At 32.0% G+C, this 14,147-nt stretch overlaps 2 protein-coding genes across 2 annotated transcripts; both read left to right on the top strand.

The window, feature by feature from the left end:
- The first annotated feature begins 939 nt into the window (after positions 1–939).
- Positions 940–4,817, top strand: LOC134696950 (toll-like receptor 13). Its single transcript, XM_063558919.1, has 2 exons — positions 940–997; positions 2,380–4,817. Exon 2 carries the CDS (start codon positions 2,388–2,390, stop codon positions 4,509–4,511), a length of 2,124 nt encoding a protein of 707 aa, XP_063414989.1. The 5' UTR covers positions 940–997; positions 2,380–2,387; the 3' UTR covers positions 4,512–4,817.
- A 7,878-nt stretch (positions 4,818–12,695) lies between these two features.
- On the top strand, positions 12,696–13,760 carry LOC134697466 (toll-like receptor 4). The gene has a single exon (XM_063559747.1). It carries the CDS (start codon positions 12,696–12,698, stop codon positions 13,758–13,760), a length of 1,065 nt encoding a protein of 354 aa, XP_063415817.1.
- The last annotated feature ends 387 nt before the right edge of the window (positions 13,761–14,147 follow it).

A 14,147-nucleotide genomic window follows, 5' to 3' on the forward strand; every position in this document is an offset into this window, starting at 1 on the left:
CGTCTATTTTCGTGATTAATAAAATTGAGAATGAAAATGGGGAATGTGTCAAAGAGACAAAATCGAGAATCATACCCCGTCGCCCTCCCTTTTACAAAAACTAGTTCAATTGGCTCTTCATTACATGAAATCATTTTATTCATCGCATTTTGTCCGTTGTGGTACTATTTCCATATAGTCTTTTATCTTAAATAAATTTTAGATTACTCCGCCATTGAGGTACTTTTTAAAGCTGCAGATTCAGATGACATATATCGTCAAGTTTAATTCAGTTTTTGTATCTGCATTTAAAGTTATTTGATAATTGCAATATCTTGGTCTGATAAGAATATCGTTTATCATATGTAATCACTGATTTTGTGTCTGTTTATTTAACGCATCAATATAAATATAACGGAATTTGACGAGACTGTCATTATAGTGAGCGGGTTAGCGCTATAGATCCAGGTTTAATCCACCATTTTCTACATTTGAAATTGCCTGTACCAAGTTAGAAATATGACAGTTCTTGTCCATTCGTTTTTGATGCGTTTTGTTATTTAATTTTGCCTTGTTATTATGGACTTTCCGAATTGATTTTACTCTAAGTTCAGTATTTTTGTGATTTTACTTTTTACTAGCGATTTTCTGCTTATAAAGTACGAGTTAGACCTTTGGGCTCATGATCATAGAAAACATATGGTACAAAACAAAAACATCATTGTCAATAATCTTCCTATACAACAACACTAACCTGACCTTGTTTAAATTCGAAGAAAAAGAGATATAATGTTTCAATTTCATTATAATAAATAAGGAAAAATTTAAAGTCTATACTTATTCCCGAAATAAAAAAATATACCATATTTCTTAAAAACTTATTTAAATATTCATGTAATGTTACAAATTCATGGAAATAGCAACTGAAACAGCTATTTGCTTCCGCATTATGAAATTTAACTTGAGACATTTTTAGTGGTTTTAAAGTTAGTTTATATTAACAATAATTCAAAATTAGGTAAGCTGTTTACTTAATTGCTTAATGTGCTTACAATAAGCTCTGTACTGTTGTTATCTTTATTGCTGAAATATGTTTTTCTGTACATCAGCACTTTATGTATGATACACAGCCACTGTGTTGCTTAAATGTTCAGCTGAAACGAAGAAAGGTTATGTGTTTCAATCATACATGTACACATCCCGTATCAATTGGAAATCTGTGTATCACAAATTCATCCAAGGTTTTTTTTTGCATTTGCATTTGCAGAGAAAATCCAAGAAGACTCAAAACTTATTACGCATGTATTATTCTTTCTCTGAGACACCCGTCCTCGTTGTTCACTACCAACTACAAAACATTTGATCTACAAAACACTAAATGATATAGAATTTAACAACTAAAACTCACAGTGCGGCTTTCAACAGTGAGCAAATTCAATATCACAAATTAAAAAAAAAGTCCCTGAAATAACAGAAGACAACAATTCAAAGCCATAATAACGGACTGATTTGAGTACAAAACAATAAATGGATTCAAATATGATCATTATTATATACAGACACAAACTGAAACCACTGAATTACAGCCAAATAACATAGGATAGGCACAACATAATATAGCGTGGTTAAACGTGTTTCCCAGCGACAAAACTTTTCAACGTTTTATTTTTCATTTGAACCAATACGGGATTAAACCACAATATCATTACATAAGGCATACACAGTACCATGTTGCCATTACCACCACCTAGAAAATACATACTCTGGCTTCCAGTAGTTCCATGGGACTTGACGACGTGTACAATCATAGCATATATACCACCATATGACCATACCTCCAGATAATAGAGTGTCATGCGAAAGTTACCTCACCCAGGGCAAACACTGTAATATGAGACCATTATCCGCACCAAGAGCTTACACTGTGCAATAAAAAGGAGAATAACTCAATACTGAATTTCAAGGAAAATTCAAAAACGGAAAGTCCTTAATCAATTTGCAAAACCAATTAATTAAACGAATGGACAACAACAGTCACATAACTTCCGGCCATTACCTCACCCAGAGCTTACGCATAAGCATGCAACTTACGCAATAGCATGCAACGTGCGGGAATTTCTCGTTACATTGAAGACCTGTTGGTGACCTTCTGCTGTTGTTTCTTCTATGGTCGGGTTGTTGTCTCTTTGATACATTCCCCATTTCCATTTTCAATTTGAACTATACATTAAAGGAAAAGCATGTGTTATAATTATTACTATTATAATGGAAACAGATACAAATACACAAGTGACATTATAAGTTATAAATGAATAGGATGTAATGTATACATAAGTGATTGACAGTTATACAATACGATCAATAAAAAGTGTTTTATATTTCCTTTTGTGTCTTTTTCAGAAATAAAGATGAAAGTGATATTTGGTTATACGACTCATTTTTCTATTTTAATGTGTATCGTTTTTCATACACTACTCAATGATTTGATTGCTAGTGACATAACATGTGACACACACTGTAAATGTTTAAAGCAGAAAGCCATGTGTACTGGAGTTTCCTTAAACTATGTTCCAAGATTTCCAGCAGGCATTGCAGTTGTGAACTTGACACACACAAATTTATCTTATATCGGAGAACATACATTTTATAATCTGTCTTTTAGTAAGTTTATTGGTAAACTGGTTCTACAGGAAAACTTTATTGAATTCATTCATCCTAAAGCTTTTTTGAATATTTCAGCTCTCAAAACATTGATTATTGCAAACCAACCACAATTGAATATAACACTGTTGACAAAAGCATTTGTCTTCCTCAATAAAAGGAATTTAAAAATGCTTTATCTTCTTGACAATCAATGGACAGAAATTCCAGTAGATTCTTTTATTGCATTCAAAAATAGTAAATTATGGAAGCTTGTTTTAACAGGAAATAAGTTTAAAATATTTAATTGTTCAATGTTTGAGGAAATAATTTCTTTGAGACACTTAATGTTATCCAATAATTCTATCACAGATATTTATATGAAGGGGTTGCAAAATGTATCTAGAATAGATTTAAGGAGTAACATGTTAACCAAAGTTCCAAAATGGTGTTCTAAAGCAGGTTTGTGTTTTGTTCCGAACTTACAAAACATCACACTTGGAAACAACAACATTGGTGCGTTCGGAAAAAATGCTTTTAGGTGTTTACCGAAATGTCAGTTTCTAAATTTAGAAGGCATTCATACGGGGCGTTTGAAAGATAATGTCTTTTCGCCTATGCCTGTTCTCAAAACTCTGTTGTTACCAAGAATAGGAAATCCTTTAAAGAAGATTGGTCAGTTTGCTTTCAATAGTTCGTCACTTACTACGCTTCAGATGAATTTGAACTCCATTCATTTTGACAGAGCATCTACCAAAATATTTGCATACTGCCCAGACCTAGAGAATCTGGATCTGAGTCATAATTTCATGCCAAAAAACATGTCAATGTTCAAAGAAATAATACAACCCTTATCGAAACTTCGGAAACTTACACTTATTCAAAGCGCAATAACCGATATTCCAGACATGTTATTTACACCATTCAAGAATATAAGGTCAATAAACCTTATGGGGAACAGAATTTATCGCTGGAATAATTTATTCATGAATATTACTTCTTTAACTATGCTAGATTTGAGCGTAAATTCGATTTCAGTTATCAACCAAACTTCTTTTCCACCTGAAGTTTTATTTTCGTTAAAGAAATTGGATTTAGCTTTTAACCCTTTCTCATGTACATGCGAACAGCGTTGGTTCCTTAATTATACGAAACATTTCATGAAAAAGGTTGTTGATTTCAAACGTTATAAATGCAAACATCCACCTAATATGGATGGGAAACTGTTGTCAAATTATCATCCAACAGAAGAAAACTGTAACCCATGGAAACCAATAAATACAATTATAATTGGTCTCGCCGGAAGTGGAACGATTATAGTGTTAATAATTGTGTTAATTGTGCGATGTCAATCACATATTAAGAACTATGTTTACCTTGTACGAGTGTCCTACAACAAAAGACGAGGATATTTGTCTATGGACAACGACGAAGATTTTGAATATAATGCATTTGTTGTATACTGTGAAGCAGACAGCGATTGGGTTCATACAAAATTCATACAAAGAATTGAAAAGGAGGAGGGATTAAAATTATGTATTCATCATCGTGATTTTGAAATCGGACAATCAGTTATCGGCAATATTAACAAGTTTGTGGAGAAATCCCGTAAAGTTGTGGTTATAATGTCAAATGATTTTGCCAAAAGTGAATGGTGTCAGTGGGAGGTTGATGTTGTACAAGAAAAACGTAGACGACTGGGGAGAGATGTGTTTCTTCTCGTCATGTTGAAGAGTATTGACTCCGGTCATATGACAAGTCATCTCCGAGCTCTACTGGCCAGTGGTCATCATATAAAGTATTCAAGTGGTGTAGGAGAGGATTTGTTTTGGAGAGCTGTTGTAGAAGGTCTTAAAAAACCTCTAGGATATCCACCGGTTGCGCTTTTGTAAAATTAAGTATACATGTCAATTCTTTATTAAACTGTTTTTTTTGGTAATGTTAAGAAACATTAAGACACTTTAACAAATTCAAGAGTGTAGAGAATTTAGCAATCGTATCTCCGTCAATATCGGAAAGACTACAAATTAAAAAAAACAACATAACAATCCAATCAGAAACTAAGAAAAACGCAGCAATACATTTAACCAACAGTGCATTTAACGCTGGTCTTATGCAAATTTTACTGTGAGTATAAAGGTTCTATAAATCATGTAGTTTGGCTATTTGTCTCCAAATTAAGTTGTCTGTGATCACTCTTTGGAATCAATCGGGTCTAGGACCAATCCAGTGTATCTTATTAAAATCCTTCGTAATCAAGTCCATTATATATGCGCATACTCAGTGTATCATAATTATTAATACATTTTTTTCATATTTTGTTAAGAAATTCGCTCTTTAATTATTGTGTGTGTTTTTAATTTGAATAGAAATCTAGATTTGGTTTGTGTTCAAAATAATAAAGGAGGTGTTTCAGTTATGATCATGAGATCAAGTCCTATCTTCATCAGGTATCCCTAGCCGATATTTTTTCTTTCTTGTAATATTTAAAATGGTTCCAATCTGATTTCACTTATATGGGGGATACTTTAATTATCATGTTTTAAAAAATTATGTTTGTATACTGTCCCTTGGAAATGTGTGATAATCTTATAATTAGAACAAGAAAAATCAAAAATATGTATTTGAATCATAAAAGAACGATAGACCAAAATGTGATACAAAACCATGGTATATACCAATCCAGTGATATACGATTAAACACATTTAATATTAAATTTTAAACAAACATAACATAACGGTGATTGTAACTCGTCTATTTATATCCAGTTATTCTTTGACCATGTTCTATTTATCAGCACTGTTCTATATCATTTACACGAAAAGGTACAATATGGTATGCAAAAGTGCACAGAAGAAAACGTACCCAATTCCCCTTTTGCTTAATAAAAACAGGAGCCTAAAAATTCAAAAAGAAGTGTTTCACTAAAATAAACACAAAGGTCCAAAAGGGTGACTTTCAAGTATGTTATATCACGTCGTTTGCTTTCAATAGCATTGCATGTTGATGTACAGGACGTTATTTTTTACCTTCCTAATTCTACATACGAGAAATAAATAGGAAGAAAAAGCAACAATAATTGTCTTATAACTGTTACGAGTATTTGGATTATGCAGACGACACTCAAATACTGGGAATATTTAACCTATCTAAGGTAGAAATAAGATATTAAAACCAAATATTTGCAATACAAATACAATTGCAATTAGGGAAGTATTTTTCGTATTGAAATCTCGTATACTAACACAAATGTATATGTGGCTATGATAGTGTTTTTTGCAAATTATAATTTTTTTAAATATAACATCAAAAGCAAATCAAATACCATGTACACCTTTTGCGTACTATGGTTTGCCATTGATATATTATATTAGATATAGAAAGATGTGGTGTGAGTGCCAATGAGACAACTCTCCATCCAAATAACAATTTAAAAAGTAAACCATTAGCACATATGTAGAAAATTGATGGACTCAACGTGGTTTTATACATTGTAGCATGGGGATCAGCTTCTTCATTTTCGTCTAGTTGATGTTTGACGTTTGAAGAAAAGTAGACTAATACGGAGTTTTTCTAACACATGCTTCTGTAAAAATATTTTTTTATTATGAATAACATTTTTGACCGTAAATGTCTCTTCTTAAATTAAATTTTTTATTTGAATGTTAAACAACTTTTAATAATGTGGTAAAGTTTTGATTCCTGGTGATATGATCTCAGAAACATTTTTGGAGATAATGTCTGTATTTCAATGATCCTCAATTGCAAGGGAAAGTCTATGTTTCGTTACTGTTAGGTATAAATGTAATATTCTAAATACATTCCAATCTAATAGGTATCGATAAATGAATGATTTAACTCCTTATGAATAAATATATAATATATTTTGACCTACAAGGGTTTACTTTTTACACATTGTGAGTTGGACGAAGAGTTGTCGCATTGGCACTCATACCAAATCTTCTTATAATAACTTTTTTATTGATATTTAATCAGTTATATCTATAGATTTTCTTGCCAAATGTTAGCATTTCAGCTTCTTAAATAGTAAAAAAAAAAAAGAAGACATATGGGAGAATGACACTTTTTCACAAAATATCTTATAAAACTATCGACAAATTTTGGTTGGGTCGTGTTGTTCAGTCTCAAGTTTTCTTTATCATGTTTTGTGTACTATTGTTTGTCGGCTTTTTTTCTTCTTTTGTTGTTTGTCATGACTATGTCAATTTATTTTCGACTAATTCGTTTAAATTTCCTTCTGGGATTTTTTTGCCTCTCTTTCATACTGACTTTTTGTGAATTTATATAACAATTATTTGTAAGGTTATTTTCTTGTGAAAAGATGGCAGGCACACTACAGTTTCAAATTTATACTACCAAACGCTGTTATGGTTCGAATGACATGAATTAAGTAGCTTAACTCTGAGCCAATAATTTATTTAATTCTGAATATTTATTCCTCAGAGAACAACTGAACTTATACTAGCTAAATTTTACGGTTTACGTCACGACTTTGTTGTACGCATCGATTTTGTTTTGACTAGACTCGTTTACGACATTTTTAGCTGTCTTTGAACTTCAGAGATCACATAACTAATCTTGAATTGACCTAGTGTGTAATATTCCCGATTGTGTCGATTTGAATGGAAGGTAATGCATGCCAAGCAGAATTGGCACATCCACTGTTGTTTCTATTGAAGTGCATGTCATTATTACAGATTTTTTTCAATAATTTTCTTCGTATTTTCTAAACGAGAAATAAAATTTGAAAACCAACCACTACTGTTGCCTACATTTATAGGAGGAGATTGCTACATTACTTTTATTCTGTTTTATACAAAAGGGAATTACTCAGTCTCTTTGAGGTACCCGTACAAAAAAATAAAATAAGGCTGAATGTCGTCTAGTTAAACGTTAAAAGAGGGACGAAAGATACCAAAGGGACAGTCAAACTCATAAATCTTAAACAAACTGACAATGCCATGGCTAAAAATGAAAAAGACAAACAGACAAACAATAGTACACATGACACAACATAGAAACCCAAAGAATAAACTACACGAACCCCAAAAGTTAAATCACATGAGAGTATTTTAAATCCAAAATTATTATGATATGCAATAACTCATTTGACGTAACCCTCGGACTTTTAAATTTGAATTAAAAAAAAGTACTGTACACATACGAAATTAGGATAGAAAATATGCCTAGATCTATGTAAGTTCATCATTATCATAGTAATGAGTTAAAGCATAATTTATAAACTATGATTTATTATCGACGATGGTATATTCGGGAAAAGCTGGAAATTTGAGTTTTTTTTCATGAAAACTTAGGAGAAATTCGGTTTCGTATACCAAGAACAGTCTAAGATATACTATTTGTCTAGAATTATATAATGTTAAACTTGTAGTGACAATGATAGAGATTAACATGTACATTTGACGTTTAATATTTTCACATATTTATTTGTTATTGTAAAACTGCTTTTGAATATCTAATTAGCTACATATATTTCTACGTTATTGGCCTTCAAATGTTTTGTTTTGAGTGTTCTTAGTGAAGGTTAATTCTTTCACTTGTCACATTCATATTTATTGGATCGTATACATATCAAATATAGCAGCAATCCTATTCGTCATATTTCACAAATTTTCATTAAACGACCTCAGATAAATTTATCTACTGGAGATGGACCAAACTTAGTATTTTCCTGGATTAAACTTTGTAAAGCCCCATTTATACTGTCACGTTTTATTCCGTTTTAAAATGCTACCTTTCAACTACGTTTTGAATGAACATGTCCCATTTCGAAAGATGGGTTTTACTAGGTTTGTTCTACGTTCTTATCACAGTTTACTACGTATTCGTACGTAAAGACCCACGTTTCCACCACCAATTGATACGTTTAGATACGTAGTAAGCACTCTTTGTTACGTTCAGCTAGGCTTTAATACGTATGAACAAGGTTTTTACTTCGATTCAATTTTCGCTACGTTTGTTGTTAAATTGTTGAAAACATATGGGACAGGTCCCATTTTGAACAAAGGATTACTACGTATCGATACGCTTCGTTGCGTATATGACCGTTTCGCCACGCTTTCAAAGCGTAGTAAAACGTATCTCTTGAAATGTGACAATGTGACTGGGGCTTAAATTAAGGAACATCGATAGGTACGTTATGGTGACATCCAAAGTCTTCCACATGTAATTTGTATACAACTTCATGATCTGAATACATTGAATTCAGAAAAGTAAAAAAGAAAAAGGTCAATATTCATTAATGACATAGTATGATATGCATGTCGTCTATATGGTAAGCCTGCTAGAAAGAGACGAATATTCCTATACATTGTCACTAGTAACAAGAATAAATAAAATAAAATGCAAACTTGAAAATTAGCGCTATAGAACCAGGTTTAATCCACCATTTTCTACATTTGAAAATGCCTGTACCAAGTCAGGAATATGACAGTTCTTGTCCATTCGTTTTTGATGCGTTTTGTTTTTTGATTTTGCCATGTGATTATGGACTTTCCAAATTGATTTTCCTCTGAGTTCAGTATTTTTGTGATTTTACTTTTTACATAGTTCACTTCTGTGCAGTAATGATTTGCGTTCATATATATGCGCATGTCGTCTTGTTTCTGGTTAGCATTTACATAATCTGTGATTGTAATAAAATAAAGTGAAGTCACTGATTATCATGTTGTAATCCCCAACAACCTATTTGGATCATATTTGCTCATTTTGCAAAGAACATCATGCCATTCATATCATGTTGCATTAGTTATCTGAAATGCAGATATACAAAAATCATGAAATCTCGCTTCAAGACCAAATATATTGCTAGCCTGTTATAAATATTTTAAAGCTGTATGGGTGAATGTTTCACATTTTCTTTATATTTGTTTTGAATTATAAGTAAAAGCAATGCCCAGAAAAAAATCTGTATTGAACCAACAGATTAACATCATGCGAATATTTAACTAATGAAAAAGTATGCAGTCAGATTTAAAACAGAATTATTAACGTGATATATCCTTACCGCCATATTTTTTTTATCTGTAAGAATTAATAACTGGTAAAAAACTACAACGGAAATTACTATTAACTTTCCTATACGGGGAAGTAAACTGACCTAAAATTATTTCCGCGTAAATGAACTCTACTATTGTGATATATTTATATTGGTTTATAAGGGGTGAAAGACATATCTATTGAATAAACTCGTTGTTGAAAACAGGAAACTATGTGTATTCAAAATCATATCGAAATTATAATTAAAAGTATATCAATAACTCATTGCAGAACCAACATAAAACAATTATTGATTACGAGGAGATATTTCCACATTTTAAATCGCAAATTGAAGAATTTAAAGAAATTTTGTAGTTATTTTTTATAAACGACAATTGTAGCGAAGGTAAGTGGTTCATATGTTGGCAATTTGTTGATAATTGATAATACTATAGTAACTGTAACCATAACCCATTTCCATGAACGAACTTCTGCTAAGGCGTTAAGCTGAGATTTTAATTTAACTAAACGGATATTTCACTTTTTCGTCTATATTTTCAATGATTATGTTATTGCTGAATTATGATAGTACAAAATCACTCTTAACGTCAAATAAACTATCAACAATGTTGAACATTAGGGTGGTAAATTAAAACCTATACTATGTCTCCTGGTCAATCCTTGACTCTGTCTGAATATGACTTTACTCTATGAGCATAAAAATAATGTTCGATTTCAATTTTTTGTATGTGTTTCTTAATCTATTTTCTTACATGATTGTTGAATTCTTCCGAACTCATTTTGGGATATTCATATTAATTATGTTTCATATTTTGTATGTGGCTTTGCCGGATTTTTGTTTTATTAGTTGATGGTATTTATATATAGAGACATATATATATAGGAACCTGGAAAGGGGGCACACTCCCGTCAATTTCAGCATTTGAAGCGGGCCATAACAAATCTTTATATTGCATCACATCAACACTAATAACCTTTGCTTTTTAAACAATGGGAACTTATGTGAATGAGGACATTACCAACTTCTAGTCTGTCAATCTATAGTAAAATAGAAAAGTTTTCTTTTTACTGGTCACTTTTACAAGACTCTCATTTTTTGGTCTAACCCTAACATACTAATGTTGCACAAAGTAATCGGTATTAATTTAACATGGACACTACAGATTCAAGAAGCGTTCGTTTTAAAGTATAATTTATTAAACTCGTAATGCGTCGTAGGTAAATGAACCAGTTTGAACATTTTGTGTTGACGTGCTTAATCTTGATAATTTTGCATTTGAAAATGTAAAATTAAAATCATCTTATATGTCAGATCCAAACAAGTGTAACAATTGAAACGGGCTGATGACAACCAACGGATAGCTTTTATGTACTCGAAGTCTGGTCACGGTCTTCTACTTTCGCCTCGGACTTTAAAGTTACTTCTCGTGAAGAAAATGTTATACGGCAACGCTTGTTACCATTAAGTATAGTGTTACTTTTGTTCTATATCTATATATATGTATAAAAAAAACCAGAGTATTCTCATTTAAAAATGAATTATGTTCCTGTTCTTTTATTTTGTGAACACCTATACTACCAGAAAAAGGAGGACAATAAAGTATAAAAACATTTCTGAAATTCAATCAATACATCTAAAAAGCCTTACAAACTCAATAAAAGTTTTATTATAACTATGTTTTGTCATACTCTCCTTGTTATGTTATCATACTAGTACATGTATTATAATCCATTTCACATCTTAAAAACTACGCATAGATAACATAATCAAAGTGTTGTACGCAAGTAACACGTTGTGTACATAAGACTTACCAATGAAGCTTGAAATAAAAAAAAGGCAAAATAAAGAGGGAAAATTAAAGAGCACTGAGGACCGAAGATTCTAAAAAGTTTACACAAGTACATCCAAAGTAAGGCTGTGCTGATGCTTTAATTCTTATATATTCCATTTGGTTCTTTTGTAGCATTCACAGAGAAGATGATTTTACTTTATACTGCACGCGTTTTTTCAAGCATTCTGTTTATCGTTATTTCAACTCATTTCAATCACGTAAATGGGAGTAACATCACATGTGACAAACACTGTATATGTCAAAGGACGAGAGCCTTGTGTAGTGGAGTTTCCTTAAACTATGTTCCGAAATTTCCACGTAGTATTACATTAGTGAATTTGACCCACACAAATTTATCTAATATTGGGGAACATACATTTTATAATCTTTCATTCGGTATGTCCATCGGAAAACTGATACTGTGTTATAATTACATAACGTTTATTCATCCAAAGGCGTTTTACAACATTTCAGCCCTCAGAACATTGGAAATATCAAACCAACCTCAACTGGATATCATTGTGTTAACTAAAGCCTTTTTTCATCTTCAGAAACGTTATTTAAAAGCACTTCATCTTCGTGACAATAAATGGACGAACCTGCCTGTTGATACTTTTATTTCATTTTCAACAAGTAAAATACAGAAGGTGGTTATTACCGGAAATGATTTCAAAGTTGTAAACTGTATTATGTTTGAGCAATTGACTTCTTTGACAAATCTAATATTATCCTATAATTCTATAAAAGATGTGTATGTGAAGGGATTAAAAACATTGGTAAAATTATCTTTAGATAGTAATAGGCTCACAAAGGTCCCGAAATGGTGTAATAATTTAGATTTAAGTCATGTTCCAAACTTAAAACACCTTAACCTTGGAAGCAACAATATTGGCGACCTTGGAAACAACACGTTTAGATGTTTGCCAAGCGTTCAACTGTTAAATTTAGAAGGCATTAATACTGGTCGAATACAAGATAATGTGTTTTCGTCTATGCCTCAAATAAAAACTCTGATGATTTCAAGAATAGGAAATCCTTTAAAAAAGATAAGTGAGTTTGCTTTCAATAGCTCATCTCTGTCCACACTTCAGATGAGTTTGAACAACTTTCATTTTGACAGAACAACTAACAAAATATTTGCATACTGTCCAAACATCGAGTACCTCGACCTGAGTCAAAATTTCATGCCGCGAAACCTTTCAATGTTCAAAGAAATACTTCTTCCATTGTCCAATCTTCAGAAAATTATACTTGCAGGATGTGGAATTACCGCCATTCCAGAAATGCTGTTTACACCATTCAAAAAGATATGGTCTATAAATCTTAGTCAGAACAAAATATTTCAGTGGAAAAACTTATTCCTTAATGTTACATCGTTAACTATGCTGGAATTGAGCGTGAATTCGATTGCAGTCATAAATCAGACTTCCTTTCCCCGGGAAGTATTGTATTCCTTAAAGATACTTAACTTAGGCTTTAACCCTTTCTCTTGTACATGTGATCAGCTTTGGTTTCTGAATTGGACGAAACATTTCATGAAGAAAGTTGTACACTTCAAGAATTATAAATGCAAACATCCACCAGATTTAGCTGGAAAGCTGTTGTATGATTATCACCCAACAGTGGAAATATGTTCTCCCTGGAATCCAATGAATACAATTATAATTGGTATTGCAGGAAGCGGAATGATAATTGTGTTAATAATTGTGTTAGTTGTACGATGCCAATCAAATATTAAGAATTATATGTACCTTTTCCGTGTGACGTACAACAAAAGACGAGGATATATAACCTTGGATGACGACGAAGATTTTGAATACAATGCATTTGTTGTGTACTGTGAAGCAGACAGCGATTGGGTTCATACAAAATTCATACAAAGAGTTGAAAATGAAGAGGGATTGAAACTATGTATTCATCATCGTGATTTTGAAATCGGACAACCAATTATCGGCAATATTAATAAGTTTGTGGAGAAATCCCGAAAAGTTGTCGTGATAATGTCAAATGATTTTGCCAAAAGTGAATGGTGTCAGTGGGAGGTTGATGTCGTACAGGAAAAACGTAGACGACTGGGAAGAGATGTGTTTCTTCTCATTATGTTGAAGAATATTGACTCCAGTCATATGACAAGTCATCTCCGAGCTCTACTGGCCAGTGGTCATCATGTTAAATATTCAAGTGGTGTAGGAGAGGATTTGTTTTGGAGAGCTGTTGTAGAAGGTCTTAAAAAACCTTTAGGATATCCACCTATTGCGCTGTTGTAATTCTTTACGTGATGTTGTTATCGCAGGCAATAACTATATGTTGCAACATATTCTTCAGAGTGTTCGATGATGTGTCCATCAGTTAATACCAATGAAAAGTAAAGCAATAACCTATTGATGAATAACAAACCCATGATTAATCAGATAGTAAGGAAACTGTTTGGTCAAATTAAATTATTAAACAAATATAACAAAAGAAGATGTGGTTTTATTGCAAAGAGACAACACTTCACAAGACATAAAAATTACACAGAAATTATTTAATAACTATAGGTCACCAAGCGGCTTTCAACATTGTGCAAGGCCCATATCGCATAGTTAGCTTTAAAAGGTCCCGAAATGACACTGGAAAACGAGATAATTAACAACCTAATGTATAAAGCAAAT

This window comes from Mytilus trossulus, chromosome 14 (genome assembly GCF_036588685.1).
Source record: "Mytilus trossulus isolate FHL-02 chromosome 14, PNRI_Mtr1.1.1.hap1, whole genome shotgun sequence".
Classification (NCBI taxonomy): Eukaryota; Metazoa; Mollusca; class Bivalvia; order Mytilida; family Mytilidae; genus Mytilus; species Mytilus trossulus.